General features: G+C 39.2%; 1 protein-coding gene and 1 long non-coding RNA gene across 8 annotated transcripts in view; one reads left to right on the forward strand and one right to left on the reverse strand.

Moving 5' to 3' along the window:
* The window catches only part of LOC309371359 (uncharacterized protein), a 33,562-nt gene that overhangs the window by 1,942 nt on the left and 7,135 nt on the right, over positions 1-24,485 (forward strand). The window contains exons 1-3 of one of the 5 annotated variants that reach the window (XM_081913928.1): positions 17,902-18,062; positions 20,507-21,307; positions 21,929-21,991. In XM_081913928.1, the coding sequence (XP_081770054.1) occupies positions 17,960-18,062; positions 20,507-21,307; positions 21,929-21,991 (967 nt within the window). In that variant the 5' untranslated portion in view covers positions 17,902-17,959. Of the gene's footprint in view, positions 1-6,195; positions 6,477-17,899; positions 18,063-20,506; positions 21,992-24,485 lie in introns of those variants that run through there. The other 4 variants (XM_081913925.1, XM_081913926.1, XM_081913924.1 and 1 more) reach the window with 4 other exon arrangements.
* LOC309371415 lies at positions 6,471-17,786 on the reverse strand. Of its 3 annotated transcripts, XR_014169080.1 has the most exons (5): positions 17,648-17,786; positions 15,999-16,076; positions 9,939-10,015; positions 7,969-8,092; positions 6,471-6,696 (listed from the first exon to the last, which is right to left on the reverse strand). It is a non-coding gene; the product is annotated as an uncharacterized lncRNA (long non-coding RNA). The 3 variants fall into 3 exon arrangements; XR_014169079.1 differs by lacking the exon at positions 7,969-8,092; XR_014169078.1 differs by lacking the exons at positions 7,969-8,092; positions 9,939-10,015.

Genomic DNA, 24,485 nt, shown 5'->3' on the forward strand with positions numbered 1-24,485 from the left:
ATGGCATTTGGGCCCTATTTATGTCCTTGGCAAGGGCATTTTCTCCTACATGTGTGCTAGTACAAAGGTGATCCTGCATCCGTTTTGCATGGTGACATCTTATAGCCAGGACTATAATAGAGACTGCATCTTGGCAGTACTGTCTATTCAAATATCAGTTGTTATTTCTATTTTGGGTTGCTGCTGAACAAGGAACGCACGATGTTTGAAAAGTTTCCAGTGGTTAAGGGAAGAAAAGCAGAACTATTGGACTATTAATTAAAATTTCCTCAGTATCCCATACAGTCCATTCTTAAACAGGTCTTCCAATAAGAAAAAGAAAGTTGGTCAGCAAAAGCCCAATTTAATAATAATAAAAACAGTTTAATAGAATTTACACTTGGTGGGGTTCTCAGTTCTACTTGTTCATAGCTGTCTCCTGGCAAACAAAGCTGCAAAAGGGGGGGGGGGGTAAAGCACCTATTTGAGATCCAGATTCCTATCCTCTTTTAAGTGTAGCATAGTGGATTTTGAAGCCTGCCTTTATCATTTGATAATATTGATTACAACATGGATTAAGATAAACAGTATTTTTTAGGTGAGGGGGACGAGCTATGATATTTCTAATTTAGGTTATAGCTCTAAGCATGTTTGCTTTTAGAAGCAAGTTCCATTAAAATAAGTGGTACTTACCTCCTATTTGTGTATGGAATCAGGTATTAGAAAACAATAATGGTGTTTTGAGTACATTAGGTACTATCATATTTACTTTAATATGTATCCCTTTGTGGCTGGAGACAAAGAGCAGTAGCTTTTACCATAGTATGTTCATAGGTCTTCCCTAGAGGGGGAATAGTGTTGTCATAAGATATAATATGCCCAGCCCATTTTGGAATGTAGTTATATGTTCACAATTTGAATGAGAATTAAGTCACCTGTAGCTCAGTTGGTAGAGCAAGAGAGTATAAATTTCAGGATCCTGGGTTCGAGATCCACGTTGGGCGAAAGATTCCTGCATTGTAGGGGGTTGGACTAGATGACCCTCATGGTGTTTTCCAATGCTGCAACTCTGTGAGTCTATAACTGATGCCGTTCATGGGAGCAGATATAGTTCTGTACTACTATGTTAGTCTACTCTATGAGGCAAAAAATTAATCTTAGGGCACCTTAAACACCAATGTTTATTGTACCATAAGCTTTCACGGACAAGAAATCACTTCATCAAATGAAGGCAGTATTACCCTCTTTGTATGCCACAGAGATACAGAGAAAAGAAAATGTAAACAGTCCTGTTCCATAGTTGTTCATGTATTGTTAATTATGTGATTTACAAGTGGCCAAATGTACACAAAGCAGTGCCCAGTGTATGTGGAAAAACACTCTGGAATAGTATTGCCAGTGGGTTTGGGGGGGGTAAGGAGAGGTGGGTAAGGAGAGGGTTAATAATAATAATAATAATAATAATAATAATAATAATAATAATAATTTATTTATTATTATTTCCCCAGCCACTCTGGGCAGCTTACAACAAAATATTAAAAATACAATAAAACATTAAACATTAAAAGCTTCCCTAAACAGGGTTAGAGTACAGGAGTGAGGAGAGCCACAGCAAGGTTCAACGGCCCCTTCTTGTATTTATTCATTATTAAATTACAAAAAGCAGTGCATTTTAAATATCACATATTGTACCTCATAGTACAGTTGATAATAAACAGAACACAGCTGCTATCGAGAAACACATGTGGCCTGAAAAACATGGGGGCTGCTGGGGAACTTTCTGCCTTCCTCGTTGTCACCCCTGCCTGCACAAATGGGGCAGTGAACCTCATTCGGTACATTCTGGCACCCTAGAGCAGTGTTCCCCAACCTTGGGCCTCCAGCTGTTTTTGGACTACAACTCCCATCATCCCTCGCTAGCAAGGATGATGGGAATTGTAGTCCAAAAACAGCTGGAGGCCCAAGGTTGGGGAACCCTGCTCTAGAGCACCTGATAGACTATGATAAGCATCCCCATCTGGCCCATGATTTAGAAGTCTGTTACTGCATTTTTTCCCTCCTGTATAGTTCTAGCTGCATACAATGCCATTTTGCAAACAAACATACCTGCATTTGGGTCAGGATAACACCCTGTTGCATAACGTTCATACATTATTTAGCTTTGGAATTTTCCTTCTCGCTCTCATGTCAAAGCAACAGCTAGTTGAGCAAAAGAGATCACTGTATTGCTTGATTAGAAAGGCAGCCCAGACTGTTTTTGGTCTAACCCCAAACCATGCGCTAATCTCTGTGACTGTCATTTGAGGCTCTCTTGCAGGTGCTTCCAGTTTTTGAGATACTTTGCATGAGGATTGAGGAAAGGGCCTTTTCAGTTGTAGCACCATGCCTTTAGAAAGTTCGAGCTCTTGCCAGGGCCTACTTTTTTGCCTTTATTGTGCTGGGCAAATATATTTTCATTCTCCCAGGCCTTTTAGACCTTTCAAGTCACAGTGAAAGGTTTTTTTGTTTTTGTTTTTTTTACTAGTTCTGGCCTATCAAGTTTTTATTTATATTGTTTCTGCTGTTTCTTGCTCTTCAGGATATTTTTATAGTTAAGCATCTTGTGTGCTGAAAGTTTGGGACAGAAATTTAATGCAGTAAAAAAGAAAAGGAGAAAGGAATTATTATCATGTTGATATTAATTGCATTCAGAGACTAATTTGCAGCGTTTCTGATGATGTCTATGAGAGAAAGGGAGTGATGCTTAAATCTTAGTATTTTAGTTTTATACCAAAAGTCGCCCCGCCCATGCACAGATGTTAACTCCGAGGGGCGTTCACTTATTAAGAACTTGCCTTAAATGGTATTGTGGCCAAGACAAGGATGTTGCAAACAGAACTTCCACCTGATGCTCTTAACAGTTCTGTGTGGTGCAAAGCACTTCAAGTTAACTTTCTTGAAGTTAGAATACTTTCTTCCATTTTGGCAGGTTAAAAAGGATGCAGTTACAGGCGATGTAAGCCAGTAGTTGAGATGTGATTGTCTTCTGCCTTATGAATATTGTGCTTATTGCTTTCTTTTCATCATACCTTACTTACTTGCAAATCTGTAAATAAACCATTTTAAATATACTGTAAGATTTTTGCTCTATCTCTTTTGAAGGAAACTGACTCTAGTAAGGCTACCCAGTATGTCTCAGTGCTCAGGAAAGAGGAAGCAACATATTTTAAAATGAGTGCAGTCCCCCCCTCCCATTCTGGTATATTATTCAGTTTACAGCTAAGGGAACACAATTGCCTCAGTAACTTATGCACATGCTCTCACACATATTTTCAGTTAACCTCTGTTTAGCAAACCTCCTGCTTAAAAATAATAATGTTAAAGAAGCTGCTTATTTAGGCCCTTTCCAAATCTTGTCATTGTATAATTGGATTATTGGACTAGAGCACTGTTTTTCCTTTGACAGAAGTGGGATACAAAACCTGTGCAAAATTATTTAAAAGCCTTTTAGACCAGAAATCTCAAACTATACCATTATTTTGGGATTATGCCAGAAAAACTTAAAAGTTGCCAAAGTGCTGCTAATAGCCTCAGCTGTTAAGAGTCATCATTGAATTAAGTATTAGAATAAAGCAAAATATGTTGGTGGAATTGCCACTGAAGTTTAAGATCTTCAAAGGCTCCTTCCATGAAAAAATGTCTCTGCATAAATGGCAACTTAGCACCAGTCTCACTATGATTTTTAGATTTGGCATTCTAGATTGACTTTTAGTTTGAAGCAGGCTATTTGTCACAGAGTTCCCAAGCTTCGCTCACGTTAAATCTTCACCGGCAAGAGAAAGTAAGTATTTTATGGGTAACCATAAAATTGGCATTTCCTATTTTGACTCGCTTTTTGACCAGGCAACCTGAAATAACATTCTTTAATGTAATTTTTGGAAGACATGTCAAACTAAGGGTAAAACAAGGCTCTAAGGCACTGTCCGTATCCTTTTCAAGTTTTGGGCCTTTGGAATGCAGCATCTTTCCACTGCTGTCAAGTTGCTATATGACATAGCATGTGCATTGCTTGACAAAGTCTCCCACTTTTGATTCTGCCTACATTTTAATGCAGAGACCAGCAAGAATTTGGAAAGCATTTGTGCTTCAAGTAAACAGATTCTGGGAGGAGCTCAGGGTGTGCTGCTGCTGCTGCTGCTGCTCAGCCATGAAGAGGGTACAGACCTAGTCCCCTCTGCACCAGATCCCACCCTCTCCTCTCTCAAACCCCACCCTCTTTTGCAGAGGCAAGTGCTGACAATTGCACTCATCCTTCAGTCCTTGCTCTCCCTGGCAACATGCCTAGAAGTCTAGATCTTTGCAACAGAATGCGCAGTGGGGGAGGGTGAAAACTCTGAGCAACTCCTATTCTGATTACAAGCTTTTCCTACATGTGATTAGTCAGAAATAATAGCCTAAAGTGGTGGAACTAGAAATATACTGTTAATTCGAGAAGTATACCCTTTAAAAAAAAACCTGGCAAAGCAGAGGGCTCTTAATTTACCCAGTACCTGCTACTAACTGCGATGAAGATGATGTCATTCTCAGAATGTGACAAAGGGATAATAGTATATGCAGTAAAAACAATGAGTCAACAGTTTCTATGCCCTTGAGGTCAAACTTTCCACAGATTGAAAGTAGCCTATTCTTTTTTTACACACAGGATTTTCAGTTATTAGCTACTGCATAATAAAGAAATGTGCAATGTCAAGATAACAGAGGAACAAAACTTTTTTTGTTCAAAGTAGAAATCCCTGAAAGTGTTTACTGTGACAAAAAAGGAAAGAAGAAAACATTCAAACGTTTTAGAAAACTAATTCTTGAGCCTTTGCCTCTCAAAGCAGTGCTAAGAAATGCTGTGCTTCGAAAAGCAATGATATACATATGCAGAGTTGCAATATGCAACCTCGATAATTCTGAGAACCCAACTTCCTGTAAGGTTGAGAGGAGAGGTTCACTGTTGCTGTTTAAATGGCTTCATCAGCTCCATCTCTATGTGGGAATCTTCATAAATATCAAACAGAGCTTTTGTTTTCAGCAGTACAGGGTAAGAAGCTGCTCATTTCTGAAGATGTTTTTGATTATGGCCATCGGTTTTGGTTGCTTGAAAGACAGTTAAACTGTGAGTCTTGTCCGTTATGTTTACTCAGAAGCAAGTCCCACTGGTTTCATTGGAGCTTACTTCCAGGCAAAACTGCGGCCTTGAATGTGAAAAATAACATCAAGTAATTGGATGAACCTCAATGCCTCATTAGCTTTTTTTTGTAATAGACCTATGTACAGTGGTACCTCAGGTTAAGTACTTAATTCGTTCTGGAGGTCCGTACTTAACCTGAAACTGTTCTTAACCTGAAGCACCACTTTAGCTAATGGGGCCTCCTGCTTCTGCCGCGCCACTGGATCATGGTTTCTGTTCTCATCCTGAAGCAAAGTTCTTAACCTGAGGTACTATTTCTGGGTTGGCGGAGTCTGCAATCTGAACCGTCTGTAACCTGAAGCGTCTGTAACCTGAGGTACCACTGTATTTGGTGAAATATTGTCTGTCTTTTGTATTAACTAAAAATTAACTAATTTGTTTAATGCCAATTGCGCTCTAATTTTTCATACCACCATAACAGAAAATAGGGATGGTGGAGCAAGACCGTGGGGATGAGAGAAGTAGCAGGAGCCAACATTCTGTCAGTCTCGATTACTGATATCTGGTTAAGAAGAAAACGTATATAAGCCGCATTTAGCATCTTGCCTATACAGACCTCTGGGTGTTTAGTTCTGTTTGTTTTTTGTTTTATACAATGCCTGTAAGGATTGTTCTGCTCTATAGTAGCAACTGGTAACTAAACTGAATAGACATATTAAAACTTAATGAAGGCATATTGGCAGCCATGTTTATATACTGTTGAGTCCATTCTATCACCCTCATTAATTTCTTTATGGCCTCTAGAGAAGCCACACTTAACTTGCTCCCAGTTAAAGCTTGCATTTTACAAAGGGTGGTGGTATCTGGTCATGTCATGGCTCACTGAGTTGCTTAAATAAATTGATTTCCCTGGATCTGTTCTGCTTCAAATCCCAGGCATGAACTTCACTAGCTGACCTTACAGGGTTCCTCTGATGATAAAATAAGAGAGCAAAAGGAAAGGTGGCTATAAATATTTTTTGAAAAAATTGTTTTGTCTGAAAATACTTAGTAAAATACCACCCAATATATATAACTCATCTAACAATATGTTCCAGTAATTTACTAAGTGTGTACTCGAGAAGAACGATAGCAAACAGTTATAACATGCTTTACAAATCGTTGCTGCCAATTTCCTTTTCATTTAAAGTGGCTTTTCTTTCATTATTTCATTACAGATTGATGCTTTATTGAGCAAGGAATGAAATCTGAAAAGGTTGTTGTAACCACAGCATTGAAAAAAGCAGCTTCCACAGTTTCATCAACAAATCCAGTACTATTTGGCTCTGCTGCTATTTGTCAGGTAACCAAATTTATCTACCCAGAAAAGCCTAGGATTTCACTAGCTCAGATTGGCCAGGAAGGCCCATTTCACCCCAAATAGGAGGAAAAAGACACCAGTTGTGTTGTCATAGCATCAGAGCCAGGATCTTCGTTCCTGGTCCTGTGAACTGCTGTGCCCAGGACGTAGCTCATGGGATTGTTATGAAGAGATTTCCTCTTATAAATGCCACAGAAGGTGTCTGTAAAAAAACACAGTAAAGAATCAGGCTTTCATTTAGCTGCTCAACTATGGTTAGAGAAACCTAACTTGAGCCATGCAGGTGTTAATGTTTGCATTACATCTAAAAAAAGAAAGAAAAACAATCATAAAGATTCTTTGGCACCCAGGCCTAAATGGCATGTATATGGAACTAAAGGTCAGTTCGCACAACCCTGGAAGCACAGCAGAGTGTGGGCTGACTGAAGCAGCGTTACAGGGTTGCCCAAGGTACCCTAGTCATCAGAGTGCATTGCCATGACTTCAGTTTGCCAACAATTTCATGTGGCGCTGTGCATTTCTGACTCATGACCCCAATATGTGGTGAAATCTCAGGAAAAAATGCAGCGCAGACCAGCTCCTTATTATTCCCTCCCCAAAGCTAAGTACCATTGATAAGTGGGCTTTCCATAGCTCTTTGCTTTGCAGTTTGAAAAGAGTATATTCATTGTGCGCATATATATAGCTTTTCCTCTAGTTTTCATCACTGTGACCAAAGGTCTGGGAGATTACTACATCGTATTTCACATCCTTTCTCACTTTTGTACATCTATATTACTGGCCAATATGAAAACCCATTTGGATTTATTTTTAAAGGACAATCTTCTCTAAAGGCAAGTGTGTGCTTTCCTAGACATTCCCTCTTATAATATTTATTTACTATTACATTCATATACCATCTACATGGTTCTCCTCCTCCCTATTTCATACCCACAACAACTCTGTTGTGGGAGCTTCATATCTGCTCAAGGTACTATTTGTCTTTTTTAAAAAAGAAAAGGAATTAAATTTTCTTTTAGTTTTGATTTATTTATTTATATTATGTGCATTTTCTTTCTTTTGTTAAAATCAGTATGGGGTGGGGGGGTGGGAACAGAGCCTAGCTCTTGGAGATATGTCATTTCAAGTTAAAATGATTCCACTCACAGCTATGTTATTCCCTGTTTTGCTGCTGTTATGTAATAGAGAAAACAAGAGAATACACAGTATATGCTTTGGATCTGCATACACTCATAATGCAAACAGTGCTTTGTAAGATTCATTTTTTATGCTTGGTTACTGTCAATTACCGGTAACAGTACACTTGTCGCATAAACTTTAATGTGTTCCTACAGCAATCTGCATCGTATTGATATATATATATTTTTAAGAGTATGGCACTTTGAAAAAAATGCTTTTCAGAAATGCACAAAACAAACATCTCAAATCAATTAATAACGTAAGAAAACTATGCTGGAACAGACCAATGGCCTACCTAGTTCATATTCCAAGAGGGCAAATAGATGCCTCTGGGAAGACCACAAGCAGGACATGGGCAGAATAGCAGTCTCTTGCTCATGTTCCCCAACCAGCAACTGGTATTCAGATGTGTACTGCCTCTGTTAATGGGTGATATATAAACCAGTAGTGATGTTTGTGATGGGGCAGACTCATGCTTCAAACATGGCAGCATTGCAGCTTACCTGGATGTGCTGTGGGGCAGCCAGGTGAGGGCTACACAGGTGCACCTGCGGCAATGCTGGATTGGGCAGTGGCAGCCTCTCTGGTGCCACTGTGCAGGTCCAACCTCACCAGCACTTTTCCCTGTTCGAGTAAGGAATGCTGGTTTTGGGAGGGTGGCTCCATTGCATCACATGTGCTGCCACTGATGTAGCCCTTACGACCAGTAGTTATTGATAGCCTAATCCTCTACGAATTTGTCTAATCCCCTAGTAAAGAAAACCAAGTTGGTTTTCATCACTACACTTTGTGCAGGTGGATTCTGTACAATGTGAGAAGAATTATTTCCTTCTGACATGTACTGAGCTTCTTACTGTTCAGCCTCATGGGATGATTCTGGGTTCTAGCATTATGAGGGGAGAAGATAAATTCTTTTCCCACTTTCTCAGCATTATGTGCAATTGTATACCCATTTATCATGTCCATTTGCCTTTTTGTGCAAAATCCTTTTTTATGTATGGAGATCAGAACAGTTGGTCATTCCTCCACAAAGAACTGAATAGTAAAAGAAATTCCAATAACTGCTAAATATCAGCACGAGTCACTTTGGAAACTTTTAGATAAAACTCATTTGACCATCTCTAAAATATTTGGTGTGATGTTGCTGCTGTTTTATAGTATAGAACAACTATATTTATTCCACTGTAAAAAACAGAAAAGAAAAAAAAAGCACAAAATGAGAAAGGACATTTTGTATTTTGTTCGAACCTGTTTGCTTAAATGCTAGTGTGTGCCGGATCATGGCCTTAGTGATTACATTGGTTAATTAATATTTATTATTTTAGTGATAGCAATTGTTTGCATGTCACATTGAATATAATTTTGCCAGAAAAGCCATCTAGAAGTTTTTTGTTACTTAGTTTAACAAGAGAAAAAGAGTTACTGTAACTTGGTGGCCTTTGTTAAGAGTACATTACTTCAGAAATATCTTGCTTTTCTAATACAGTAACCCAATATATTTTATATTACGTGCTTTTATTTGCATAGAGTATGTACTCATTATTAACCTTTGAGCCTTATTCTCTATTTTTTTTAAAAAAACCTATACAATGCCAATTTTTTTTTAAAAAATACTCTGGAGGTTAAAATAGCAAGTGCTGTATACAATATGCCCTTTCCCCTTCCTTGAAGCATAAAAAACCTATTTGTACTTGAACTGAGACACCAGTGTAGTTGCTTATTAAACCACTAAAGCTACACAAGCTAGAGGAAAGTCTAAGAATCAGGGTTTCACACACTGTCTGCATGGATTGTATAATCTCAATAACACAATTGTGTTCTGTTTGGCAATTGTGTCAAATGAAGAAATATGCTATTGGGAATCTAGTAATGACAAAAACAATAATGAGCCATATGGCAGATTGTTTATATTTCCCCAGGGCATGCAATAGCTATATTTCTGACATACACACAAAGACTGTTATAGAATACTCTCTTTTCAAGTGAAGAAATAAAAAAGAGCAGATTGTGAAAAAGCAGATTACTGACAGTTTTCCTTGTAACTGTAAAACAGAAAGCATTATTGAAATGAAACCAGTTGAGCAGATCTAAGAGAGTTGCATTTGGCCTCAATATTTTTGGTGAGAGGAAGCATACACATCAGTGCTGTGTCCTTCTATACAATCTTTAATGCAAAGAGAGTCAAGGCTGAAGAAGCTTTATGATAGCTGCAGGCAGATGAACCCAGAGGGATGTTTCACAGCTAGCCTCACAAACGTAACTTACACAATGAAGGTTCTGGAGAAACAAAGCCAGCAACTGCCTTTAAAGTTGCATCTCAACTGCTATCTTGAATATTTGGTCTGAAAATAATAACAGCAACAATTGTTATTTGGGGTTGAGTTTCATTCAGCCCTTTAGAACAGATTTGGGGAGAGAGTGGGTCATGTGGGCGAGAGCAGGGCCAGATTTAGGTTTGATGAGGCCCTAAGCTACTGAAGGTAATGGGACCCTTTATATGTCCAGCTGTCCTTTGTCAGCAACAAATTGTTGCTGTTTTTTGTGTTGAATATATGCTGTAGGGTAATTTATGGACCTAATAGCCATTTTATTTGTTTTATATGTATACCCAGGTTTTTTTCCTGTAAAATTTTTGGGGGGCCCCGAGAGAGTGGGTCCCTAAGCTGTAGCTTGTTTAGCTTATACGTAAATCCGGCACCGGGCGGGAGGAGGAAGAGAGAGTTCTGTGGCGTTAAGCATAAATCCTTGCTCTGACAGGGCATAGTTGGATACTTCCCAGTACTGATAATTTATACCTTGTCCTCCTTTTGCAGTAGCAATACTTTGGGCATCTTACAAGCTGCTAAAATTACCAAATAAACAAACCCCAAAAAGAATAAACTACTAAAATATAAAGAGAGACAAGTGCTGAGGATAAAAACTTCTCAGGCAGGAGTCTAGTTCACTAAATACTATTGAAAATGGCAGGCCAGAAGCCTGCCAGAAAAGTAATGCCTTGACTAACTGACAAGAAAAAAGAGAGGGGGAGAGAGAGAGAGAGAGAGAGAGAGAGAGAGAGAGAGAGAGAGAGAGAGGTCCAACCCGACCTCCACTGGCAGTTCAGACAAGGGCCTCTTTTGCACCCCAACTGACAGGGCACCCCCCCAATGTATATAAAACATAGTTCCCCTTGTGTATGTTTTATTTTACATCAGAGTGCCCTAGGCCTTGTTCCCATGTAGCAGTGTGAGAAAATGGTCTCCTTCCTACCCATGATATTTGCTCAGTTTTTTTAATTCTCAGAGGCCTATGGATAAGAGTATGAATTATCCACGATGAGTCTAGCATCAAACTGATCTACTTCACCAGAAACTGTCAAGAGCCATCAGTCAATAGCCTGCTTGGGCCTGTATCCCAAGCTAGTCAGTGAGTCGGCTTGTGGGTTTTATCAGATGCCACTTTTTAAGATGAGTCAAGCAGCATAAAATATGCAACAATGTGCTTAACAATACCTGTTGTCAGTAGAGTCTGTCATTTGACTGGCATACCGGTATATTATTTGGTGCTGTGTGAGTGAAGTTTATCTCATTTGTATCATGTTAGTAACTTGTGGTTCTACTGAGAATAGACAAAGCAATAATATTTAGGTTTCAATGATTCGTTAACAATGTAGTAGGCTTAGAATACTACTCTTGTGTTTTTTAGAAAAAAAAATTAAAATTAAGCAAATTTGCAATGTACAGTAACTGGGCCAGATTCAACTAACTAGGTGTGCTTGTGGGAGTCAGCACAGCAAGTCCTGATAATGCAATGGGACTTTCTCCTCTTTCTTCCCTCTGTGCATCCTGTACACCCCCCCCCAAAAAAAACCCTCTCCTCTCCCTAGAACACTGTCAGTGCAAGCTCTCCTTCCCCCTCCACAAAGTGGTTGGAAGAGCACTGTGTTTAATTCCTCCTACTGCTTCTCAGCTTTTCAGTAATTAACACAGTTAGTTTGGTTTTATCTGCATAGTAGCCATAGGCCTTAACAGAAATTCAAGATACAATGTACGCATCTACGGAGACCTAGTTTTCACACAGAGAATATTTCTATCCATGGTATTCATGTCCATATTTACAGTGTTACAGTTTTATTCTCAGACTCTTTTGGGTTGCTGAACCGTTGAGTGACTGGGATGAACTGAAATGACAGCTCTATAACAATATGGCTGTAGTGGAATCCCCTTTTGTAAGGGTGGCAGGAAACAAACGGCAGTATTGACAAGACCAAATTGTCCCTGAGTTGAGTCTGTGCCAACAGCTACTGCCTCTGAAATTACTGCCTTTTTACTTCTTCAGCCAAGGTGGCTGCTGGAAGTCTATTTGCTTTAAGAACTGTATGCTGCTAACACATGTAGTGCATTCTGACCATGAGTCCACTAAAGAGGCAGTACCTAGACGGCAGGCAGGCCGTCTCCTTTCTCCTTGATTTCTATATAAGCTCCGAGCATCAGCATATTATGATATTAGCTACTAAGGGAAATTGATGTGGGGTTTGTGTTTTCCTCCTGAGATATAGAGGCTCCAAGTACAGAGAAAAAACGGCTGATCCCTCACAGGCTAGTCCTAGTTTCTCCTGCCCCCCTACCACTGCTATTTGTAATTAAAAACAGAGGTATAGTCATTCATTTCCATTGTAAATGGTAGTTTGCTCTCAGCCTGGAAATCAATGCTAATACAGTGGTACCTCGGGTTAAGTACTTAATTCGATCTGGATGTCCGTTCTTAACCTAAAACTGTTCTTAACCTGAAGCACCACTTTAGCTAATGGGGCCTCCTGCTGCTGCCGGAGCACAATTTCTGTTCTCATCCTGAAGCAAAGTTCTTAACCTGAGGTACTATTTCTGGGTTAGCGGAGTCTGTAACATGAAACGTATGTAACCTGAAGCGTATGTAACCCAAAGTACCACTGTATTATAATAAAATTGACTCCCAGTTTGTGTTCTTTAGTTCTTTTTGCTGGTGACCTGTTTTTGCAAATTATAATCCATTTCTTTTAATTGTAATATGTAGACATTGAAACAGTTCGTTTTTAAAAAGTGGGAAATAGATATCATATCTACCAATATACTTGTACTTATTTCCTGTGTTTAGATGTAGCCGCAGTAATCCTAATACCACAATGACTAGAACGTATAGCTGAAAGCACAGCCCTCTGTAAATCATCATGTATCAAAATGAAATATACACATCCTACAGGATGCTGCTACAACTCTAAATTCCTTCCTGTTAGCAATATGCATATATTTTTTAAAGTTTTTGTGCTGCACTAAGCATTGGCCACGGAACTTCACTACTGTGAAATACACTGCAGTATAAAACAAGTAAGCTATCACCAATAATTATTATTTTTCTAAATTGTTACATGTAAAAAACGTTCTATAGTCATAGAGACTGTGGGTGTTTCCAGATCTGGCAGCACTTAGTCCTGGCCTATTCTTATTTTGTCATTGCAAGCTATATGAGGAATTGCACTTTTCTTTTCACATATTGAGAGTTATAGCTCTCTCTCTCTCTGCTTTCTTCTACATTCCACAGAGGGTGTCAAACAACTGTGTGGATGCCAAAGGAACAATTAACCAGAGTATGCCATTTTTTTATGCCATTTGTTCCAGATCAATTTTAAAAAATAATTTCTGAAGTGCTCTTTAAATTTCTAAGCTATCGTTGATACTTTGGCATTAAGGAGGAAACAGTAAAAGTGGGGGAGGGGATTCATGTGTTGATAAAATGGTATTAACTGGAAAGGCTCTGTGTTTGCGCGTGCACACACACTGTTCTTACTAGGTTTTTAAATATGTGCTAAAGTACTTTACAAAATTAAGCACTATTGCTTAAATATTTCAACTTATTTAAGGCAAAAGAGTGATAATGAAATGGTAATTTAAAAAAAGTATGGCTAAAATGGCACACACTTGGCACCATTTGGATAGGTGCTAAACTGGAACGCCTTGGTGTCTATACTACCTAGCAAGCACCTTCCCATATGCAATCTTGATATTTAACAGAGAATGGACCTCTTGAAATTGTCCTGAGTTTGAATTGTTTTGGGCCCACAGAGACAAGTTATTAGCAGCTGATCCCTAGCCTGGAACTTTGTATCTGGTGACAAGCCAAAGCTTAGGCTAGGAATTTCCCCCAAATGCATATTGTAGTGATCGGAGATGATGAGTGCAGAGCCATTTCAGTTTTCTGTTTGTAAGTGTTTGAATTCCATGTTTTATGCATTTTGCAAATGCAGTTTTTAAAACTGATGTTTGTCATCTTAAGCCTAAGGGATAGGGTGGGTGTGAAATCAAACTAAATGATATCTCAATTCCATATAATATTTGCATTAATCATTAACAATAGCTCTTTACAGTGTGTTTATGTCTAATAAATTATTGTTACATTATGCATTTCTCATCTCTCTCTCTCTCTCTCTCTCTCTCTCTCTCTCTCTCTCTGTGTGTGTGTGTGTGTGTGTGTGTGTGTGTGTGTGTAATATTAAAGTCCTTGGCTTAAGAGTGAACAACATGATACACCCAGAGTCAAGATCATATCCCCTTCTGTTTTATTACTTGTTTGACAGAGCACCACCTTGTGGACAATAAAAAGCTACTGGTAAAAGCCAGTTAAGATCATCACCACTCTGCAGTTGGTATATATTTTTTAACTATTTCAGAAATGATACTGTACATTATATTCAATACTAAAGTAGCAGAGCTATAGAATGAAAATCTATGTTAGGGTTAGGGTTATTTGAACTCCAGTTCTTGAAGCCATGTTCCTAAATGGGATGACAAAAGGCTGAAAAGCTACAAAAATGGAGAGAACTCTGCAAATAGAAAACAAGCCGATTAGTTCTAGAGGACAAAAGTGAAAGTTATTAACAATTAAGAGGCATTTGAGTTCCTTTACATTGTACATTTTTCACTAAAGTATTTCCCAGAAGACCTACACAATGGTAATTTCGTTCCTCTAATTACTAATAAGTTTATGTTTATGTCTGGCTTATCAATCTTAGTCAACCTTTTGGCTCCTTGTCATGTTGCATCAGGTCTAGTATGGCAAGATATATAGATGAAATCTTTATATTTTTACATAGCTGTGGAAAATAATACCTATACTGGTCAGTGGTGCTACTCACCACTGTTCATGGCAGTCTTCAGCCCTCTGTAAAGCTGAACAGGAATTACCCGTTTATTAAAAATCCAGACCGTTATGAAATCCAAGGAATTGCCGGGGAAATAGCCTATGTCAATATGGCAGGGCCACAGTGTATTACGGCTTGCTCTTCGAGTGGCTGGGACTTTGGGGGGTATTTGTATTGGCTCTTCTTCAATGACTATTGGGTTTCCTGTTGGGTTGGTGGTATTTTTCCTGCATGAATAATTTTCCTTTACACCGGACTCTGAGTGTTGTTTAAAGTTTTTGATACACTGCTACAGTTTAGTTGTATTAACTTTTCAGATGTCTGATTTTTCAAAGTACAAGTAGTTTTACCATTCAAACAGCAATTGAAATCCTGTTCACATTTACTTGGGAGTAAATCAGCAATTATGTTTTCCTTCTGGGAGCTCAGAGGAGATGCTCACAAGTCTTTTAAAATCAGCTATGAAGAGGCTTGAGTTGTCAAACAAACTTCCATGGTAGTGAGACCATTATGGGCCAAACTGGACATGACAAGAAATCAGTGATTGCAATTTTTATGTAAAAGGCATAAAATTAAAAACAGCAGCTCCTACAAGCCTAGGCTTGAATTAAAACTGCACCACTGGGGTGGGTGGGGGCTTAAATCCTTCTTAAGATGATATTTGCCATGAAGGTGAATTGGAGTTATGTTAGGAAGGCCCAGGAGGTCTGAGCCTAAGTAAATAAAAAAGTCATCGAGTGTGAACGCCCTCTATGGAGCCCAATTGTGCTTTTTCTTTTACAGCCTGCTTGCTGGGTCAGGTGTCCAAATTGTAATGTTTACACTGTGGATCAGGTGTTGTGTGTTAGGCCAGGGAATTAGCCAGCAAGATTGCCACAGTCATATGTTTTGGTTGTGGGGCATCTTTGAGAGAAGGAGGCTTTTTGTTAGGAAGACAGTTTGGAGGAAAAGGTTTACCCCCATCCCTTAATTGCCAGTTTGGATTGGGGAATGAGTGTGCCAGTTATACCTCACTATATCTATCTATCCATGAATTATCTCTAACAAATGCAATATAAAATGAGCAATGACTTACCATACAAACATAAGAACTGATACCTCATTATTCCCGTATTCACATTCATTGCACTTTTGTTTAATAATGCATTCATGTTTCATGTGTTTGACCTTACATGCTGCTTGTGCCTGAGACCTTTGACATGCATGGGTCATTCTGGGTCTCCTCAGAGTAACATTGTGGTTTTGCTGGCCTGCAGCTGCTTAACTTTCTTGGGTTGAATGATATCCTTCCTGGTAGTGCTTCCTGCTCCTAAACCAGAAACAATGGTTGCAAGTATATTCTGGGTTAACCTGCTGACACCTAGAGCTTCCTCACTTCACACAACCCTTTTTTGATGGACTTAAGCCTGGTTGCTACCTTTTGATATCAAGTTCTTTAAGGGTCCCCTTGATAGCAGAAATCTTCACCACTGACTCACCTTGATTTTCTTTTTCTTTTTCTTGGTGGTGCTCATAATTTCAGGAGTCATTTAATCAGCACCAGCAGAAACTTGTGCCATTATATGGGAGCTCACCAGCATTCCTTTCGTGGACATATTCCACTGTTTCTCTATTTCCCAGCCAGTAACAATACCAAATCTCTGCAGCAGAACTTCATCAGTGAGTGATTCCTCTTGCAAGTAATGGAACATTAACATATTTTTGCATGCCGCCACAATCTCTGAGCGGTATGAGATTCAAGAGGGACCAGGTACTTACCCAGGGTTTGTGTTTCCTTGGAATGGGGACTGTGGTGTCTTTAGGATATATGGTTTATTTACACATATATACAGCCTGAACCTATGATGAAGGGGTTCACAGCATTAACACCCCGAGGGTATATTTTCTCCCATAGCCACAGCCTCAGTGTCCAGCAGAAATCAGGCCTGGTTCTATCTCCCAGCTGCCCAGCCTGTAGCCTTGCTTCTACCTTCTAACTCTGGCTCTTGTCTTTCTAACTACCAGCAAGTTGAGGGAGAGGGTCCCACACATTTGCTGTCTAGCACAGAGCCGCTTCCTTTGTGAAGCTAGCCTGGCTATTCCAGGAATTGAATCCATGCTGGATCTAGGAATTAGAAAGGGGCTCAGGCATACAGCCTCCCTCAAAAAACTCATAATAGTATGAACAACACGACTTTGAAACCCTACGAAAATTGAAATAAGGGATGTGTTTTGTACTAAATATTTTGATAATTTAAAGCAGATAATTTAAAACATTTTCTCTAATTCCCTTGGAAGCATTAAACAATATGACATATCCCTCTGTGACAATCTTCCCTTTGATAATAAGTTCTTAATTTAGGCAGGATCGCTGTGCTTCCACATAGCTTTTCAAACTAGTTTGAGGGGTAAATGCTTTAACTCCTGCTTTCATTGTTTCCATCCTGCTTAAATCTGATTCAGCAGACAAACAGAAATCCATACTTTTGTAAAATCAGGACCACAAGCTTTTCAGCCATCTTACATTCTCTCCTAAATAGGAAAGCTTTTCTTAGCTGCAGACATTACTGTTGCCATATCTTTCCAGTGTGGGCTTACTAGGTGGGCTACGCTGTATTTTACAGTGCAACCCTAACCATGCCTATTCTATAATAGAAATAAATCCTGTTGAGTTTGATAGGGTTTACTTCCAGGCAAGTGGGACTAGGAATGCAGCCATAAACTGCAGTCCCTGATCTTCTAGGCCAGTAATGTCTTTACTGCTGAGGTATTGTGTCTCAGCAATGCCATTCATCTTTCCCTGCCACCTTCTTCTCTCCACCACAGATTCCCAGGTACTCACACAGAGGAATAATACATTGTAGGTGATGTAGTTGCTTCTGTATTTCCATATAGAGATTTTCCATCCTATCAGCATCCCCGCTGATTATTACAGCCCAATGAATTCAAGTGTGTTTGGGAGTTGCAAAGGCTCCCCTATAGATCTGATCACTTCTTCTGAGCCAAGCACAACATAACCATAACAGCTGCAGGCTCCAACTGTTTTCAACTGTCAGGCCCCCCTCAAACTGTTCCATTCCAACAATCACAGAGCGACGACGGTGGAACATACCATTAACAACAACTCTACCTCTACACCAGCCAGGAGGAAGCCATGCTGAGCACTAGATCCCTTATGGCTACACTGCTGGTTCTGGTGCCAGTCACAGGGTCACCTGTTCTGGGCCATCTGCTTGTCCTTTGGGAAGTGTGGCCAGGTGAGAGGAAGGCATAGAGACACAGCTGGGAATGGGGTTTGCGAAATGAAACTAGGGGGCTCCTTCCTTGCCCACCCTGTCCCTGGTATTTGAAAGGAAAAAGTGGGAAGACTGTGTGGTAAGGGCTTTAAGTTATGGGTAGCGTTTATTTGGTGGGGCTGAGGTTTTAGTGCCCTGCCCTCAACGCAATAAGCATGGCAGGGGTATATATTGACTTCAATACCTTCTCCAAGTTTCATAGGCACTGCCATTTCCCAACAATATAAATCTAGAGTTACTCTCTGACTTTCAAACCTGAGAATTAAAGGAAACGATATTTCAGACATAACAAAAATCACTATTGGTTAGATACAACTGCCAGACCCATGGTGGAATTCAAATAGATACAAAGTCAAATCTGAATTGAACAAACAAGAAAAAAACAATAGTAATTCTGAGATGTCTCAAATGAATCTACATTAAATTTCCAGTGTGTTTATCCTTTCTATTTCCTACCAAATAAGGAACTGCTGGCAGTTCCAATCTCCTTATAGGCAGGCCTTCCTCTTGATTTGGGTATATTTTAATGGCTGCTGTGATAGCTGATTAGAAATATAATTTATTGTAACTTCCCTTAGCGTCTAACCCATGGGTAGGCAAACTATGGCCCGCGGGCCGAATCAGGCCCAATTGCCTTCTGGATCTGGCCTGCGGATGGTCCAGGAATCACCGCATGGATCACCAGCAAGCACATACTTTCGCTCTCCCTCACATGGCGGTGGTGGCGGCACCTCCTCCCTCCCTTCTCCTGGCTTCTCCCTGCCCTGCCTAGAAGAGGAAGGGGGCTGGGCTTTGTTGGTGCCAGTAGCAGCAGCGCTCGAGCGACTGCCATTTTAACCAGCCCCTCTCCGGAGCCCTTTCGCATGCCGCTCATCGTCCCTCCACCGCCACCAGCCCCTGCCACTCGCAAGACACAGGTAAGCAGCCACCGGGGCTCATGGTGCTCTTGCATCATTCCCCCCCCCCAAAAAAAATAGTCCAGCGCCCCACAAGGTCCGAGGGACAGTGGACCGGCCCCCTGCTGAAAGTTTGCTGACCCCTGGTCTAACCTGTGGCACTCCAGATGTTGTTGGATTACAATGCCCATCATCCCTGGCCATTGTCTGTGATTGGCTGAGACTGATGGGAGTTGGAGTCCATCAGCAGCAGGAGGACCAGGGCCTAAGGCTGTAATCCTGGTGCCACTTACCTGGGAGTGTATTACATTGAATTCAATAGGAATTACTTCTGAGCAGACATGGCTTGGATTGCACTGGGCCATGGGGTTGCACCAAGGGGTGTGGCAGATTGGTGGTCACGATGGCTCGCTACTGCCCTAGCTCCAGCAGCGTGGTAAGCTGTAGCAATGCTTCTTTTAGCAGGGGGGCTCTGCCTCACCACAGGCACCATTAGTGGTTACTGGTCTTATTGATGAAAGGGATGCTGAGAGAAAAAGTCCCCCTTTTTACATAGCTCCTAAAACAGGCACTTCATGGAGACCCTGTCTGGGCACCGTGTCTCTGTGTCAAGCTAGAGAGACAGAAGGCATCATGTGGCTTTTACATTTATGACAATCCTAGTCCTTATCCATTGTTGTTGTTTTAGTTTTTTATTTATACTTTTCAAATTTACACATTTCATTAGTTTTACAATCAATTTGACATTCCAAAATTTGACTTCCTTTCCCATCTTTCTGTGGTTTTAAAATTTTATTTCTCAATATCTTCTGCATACCCAAGCTCATTTAACTTACTCATGTAATTATCTACTGTAAATATATACTCTTATAAAACTGCAGGTTATGACACTAATCCTCCTAATTTTTTTTTATCTGTTTACAATTTATCTGTAAATATTCAACAAACCATTTCCATTCTTTTATAAAAGTTTGTTATCTTGATTTCTTATTCTTCTGGTAAGTTTCACCGTTTCTGCATATTCCATAAGTTTTTGTATCCATTCTTCCTTTACTGGGACTCTTGCTTCTTTCCACTTAAAGACAAGTAACATTATTGCTGCTGCAGTAACTAACATAAATAAATTTCTATACAATTTAGGTAGTTCTGTCCCTATAATTCCTAAAAGAAAAGCTTCTGGGTTTTTTAAATAAAAGTTATTTTGAACATCCTTTTCAATTCATTATATATCATTCACCAGTAAGCTTTAACCTTACTACAAGACCCCCATATATGGACTAGTCCTTAGCAGTTGTGATTATACATAATGCCACTATAAATTTACGAAAGTCTGCCATACTGTAACGTTTTCTGCGCTGAGGGAGTTGTTCATATAAACCCTGTCCTAAAGAACTGTGCACTGGAAAAATTAGCTTTATACGTAACTGAGCTTTAGCCTTATAATAATTAGAACTTGGTGCAGCTTAAAATATTTCAATTAAATTAATGATGTTGTTTGCTTTGTTGCAGGACATGTACTAGAGTATCAACAAGTATCAGTACCAGTGGCAAAAAATTGTTCATGCAAAACATCAGGAAATGTGATCTTAGACCAGTCAGCGCAGAAAAGGGGAATCAGAAATTACAGCGGCTTCAGAACAAATTTGAAAACATCTAGGAAGAATGCTTACAGGAACTATCAGCATAAAATCTTGCTAAAATATGTAATATTATATAAAAGAAATCCATATCCAATTATGGATGGAAGCATAAGTGTACACATTTCAAGAAAACATCTAGGAAGAAGTGAACTAATTCTGAGAAGAAAAAGTTATTTAAGACACATACTCAGGAATATTCTGAACAGAAAATGTGATGGTTATGAAGTAAAAGTGAATTGGCACAGTATTTTGAATGGTGCTAGAAATAAATCTGAAACTAAAAGAAAGGAGCAATTGCAAATCACATACTTTGAAAATAGGCACAAACCCATAAGAGCCGGGTCATTATTGGGTTATATAGCATGTCAAACAAATATGATGTTAAACGTTGAAGAAGCATATTTCCAAAAAGATCAGGAAGGTTTAGAAAGTATGGTGATAAAGTTAGTAAAACCACAGATACCAAGAGGAAAAGTGCTTACTGAAGCTGAGGTACTACAAAAGAAAAAATCTAAGAATAACAGTAATAGAATATTCACTTCTGTCAAAGAAAGAGTCTTTTCTAAAGAGAACACAAATATTTACAATAAAGAACAATTCAGAATGACTGATGGGAAGAAAGTATTAAATGTAGAATGGAGCAGTCCATATATGGGATTTGAAAAATATGGTCAGTTCTCTAAAAGTTTTCAGCGGTGGACAAGCTTTGCTATCAGAGAAAATATCAAGTTGCAAAAATGGAAAACAAGAACTAAAAGTTATATGAATGCAAATGAGAAGTTTCCATTTATACATGCATTTACTTACCGAAGAAGTAGTGCCAGCAAACAGAAAATAGTCTCAGCACATGAACCTGTAATGCCCAACATTCAACAAATAAAGGAGTCTGCATTTCAAATAAAAATGTACAGAAGCAAAAAATTAATAAAATTAGGCAAGTGGCTCAGAGCTAAAGAAAATAAACCTGGGGAAAATGGAATAGAAGTTTTATCAACAATTTACTATGTGCAGCCTTCCTTAATAAGTCCTACCTTTCCAGCTATTAAAACTGCTGTGGGTGTGAACAATGTAGTATTTACTTCAGAAATGGATGAAGCAAAGGCATCAATCTACATGACAAAAGTGCTGAAATATCTCATGCAACCCTCAAAGAGAATAAAAAAGAAATACCTGAGTGTTGCTCATAGGGGATTTAGAATTTTGCCTCTAAAAGCACTCATGGCAAGAAAGCATCTTGATACGGAAGAGAGTTTACCAATCTTGTTATATCTCTTTAAACACATTTTTAAAGGTCCATCGGTTGTTGGAAGAACGAAACGATCAGCAAAAGCAGAAACGGTACCAATATCTGTAGGTAGGTTTACGCTGCTGTTATTTATGCTATAATTTACATGTAAAATAGAAAATAATATTTTTTAAGAGTTAAGGCTATAACATTTAATTGATAGCAAGCTTGGGAGTTAGGAATCTGTGACTCCAGATGTTGTTGGACTGATGCTCCCATCATTGCTAACCATTGACCATGCTGGCTGGATGTTGCAATCTACTCCTTAGTTAGAGGCATAGCTTAAAAATGTATCCTGATTTTTAAAAGCGTCCCTGAGTAATTGGGCAATGTATTTCCCCTCCAAATGTTAAAACATTTTTAATATGCGTACTTATGCAAAAGTGAAGATGGCAGACACCATTTTAGAAAGGTCATTCCCTCTTACACAGAAAATGCCTTTTTTGAGATGGTACTGCAGAATATGTATCCATTATCCAAAACACTAAGGCAAGGGCGTAGTCAAGGCAGGGGACTTCACAAATATTATTGAAAATCATTGAAAGTACTCAATTATCTGAGATTCTGCTCCTCCCAGCAGAAGCCTGCCCCCCATGTCCTATTTAGGGGTATTTTACCTGTGATTTCCCAAGAAAAGCTCAACAACTTTGGCTGCCTCCCCCCCCAAAAAAAATCATGGCAGTGCTCTTGCACTAAGGAAGTATTTTTTTCTTCATAATAAATGTTTAATAATGCAAACTTATGCAGATTTAATAGATTAATAAATTAAAAACAGCTTGATTGATATTAAATGTTTGCTTTATATTTAAAATATTTTTATTTGGGGAAGTGAAGCCAAAGTTGTGAAAGGCTCTTCTGGCCCCTTATGAACCTTCATATATTTAGGGAAGGATGTCATACTTCCAACAGGTTTTAAGGATTGATAAGTTATCTTCTCTGACTGCTGGTTTTGCTGAGGCTGCTGCCTTTGTTGTTGATTTTGCTCACTTTTGTCCTTGTTTTGCTCTGGCAGTGCTAAATTAATGTTAAGTTTGCTTTCATTTTCTTTGCTGTTTTTTTTAAATATTGCCTTGAGGACTCTTCTTAGTTGGGAAATGTCTTGTAAATGTTAACACAATTAAAAAAATAAAATAAAAAAATTAGAATTGTATTCAAGGATATCTAGTCTGACACTAAATTCTAAACATCTGTGCTTTCTCTTTTTGGCATATCAGTAAATTGTTACATACTGTATATGAAGTTGCATAAATATAAGAGTTAGTATGCCCCATACTGCTGATGGAGCTAGATTGTGGCCTGAGTAATAGAGCTTGTATAATCTTGGAAGCCTTGGAAGATTCTGTAAGGCTGCTTTCACTCAAAATGGAAGGAACATAATATTGAGCCTTGCAATTTCTGAGTTCCTTGCTGGTTACAGGGTCCTGTTTATGGACTTCTGCTACAGAGCTTACTCTTAGTCTCTGAAGTGCTAGCTACTGATATGATAGACTTGCTGGAGATGGAGTAGACAAACATCATCATCATCATCATTATTTCATTCATGAAGCACTTCCCATGAGTCATCTTGCAATGGCAAGTCATCTTGCCTTGAGTGATTCTGTACTTTTTTTTACAATCCATAAGTATTTTATTGGTAATATCGTAAGCCTTGTTAGATAGACAGGCCTGCAATCTGGCAGAAACACGGAAACATATCCTTAATTAATTTTATATTCTCCTGCTCACTATGTTGTGTCACCTTGGGAAGTGCTGCTTCTATTATGTGTCTAAACAACCTAGTTCTGTTTGTCAGTTAGATGGCAATAATTTGTTGTTGGCATTTGTCTGCCTTGAGAGGCAATGGAGTGCGCCTCCGTGGGTGCATCAAACCACTGTATTAGCAGCACCAAAGTTACCTCCCTGGGGTGCAAGCTTGAGCAGTGTGTATGGAGGTCCTGGACTGCCCAGGTGGCAAAACCCCACTCTTAGCCTTGCTGATGTGGTTCAAAAGAAAGCAGAGCAATACATTTGGCACCAGCATGCATTCTGTCATACTGGCAAAACAATCTATGCCAAATGTATTAAAGTACTGTAGAGGGTGATTTTGAAAATTGTTGAAAAAATACAGCTGGATCTAATATTACTTTTAAATAATCATCTATGTTTTAAACAGAATTTTAAAATGCCAGTATTTTTCTATCCTATGGGCAGAGAGACAAATTACAGAATGAAATGTATACTCCTAAAGTAATCTGTCTCTTGGCCCATAGGGGAAAAATAGATTGTTGTAAAGTAGTGGTGATGGTAATTTAAAGCAGAGGAAACAGCCCAGGAGGAAGGGAGTAAGAGACCCTTCTCTTCCCGTTGCTTTTGCTCCTTTCAGCCCTAGATGTATGGCAGAATTTCTGCTAGCTAGGTTTATTTCTGGTACTGGAGTCAAAAGGTCAAAAACACAACTTTGTGAAGGGATTGTTATGGTCAAAAGTGAAGGACAGGAAGAGAGGTCAGCACCCATATCCCGCCTACTTTTATTTGCCCTACGTCACTCTGCTTTACAGCTGTGTAAGGGACCTGTGTTCAGTAA

This window comes from Podarcis melisellensis, assembly GCF_964234715.1.
Source record: "Podarcis melisellensis genome assembly, chromosome: 6".
In the NCBI taxonomy this organism is placed as follows: domain Eukaryota; kingdom Metazoa; phylum Chordata; class Lepidosauria; order Squamata; family Lacertidae; genus Podarcis; species Podarcis melisellensis.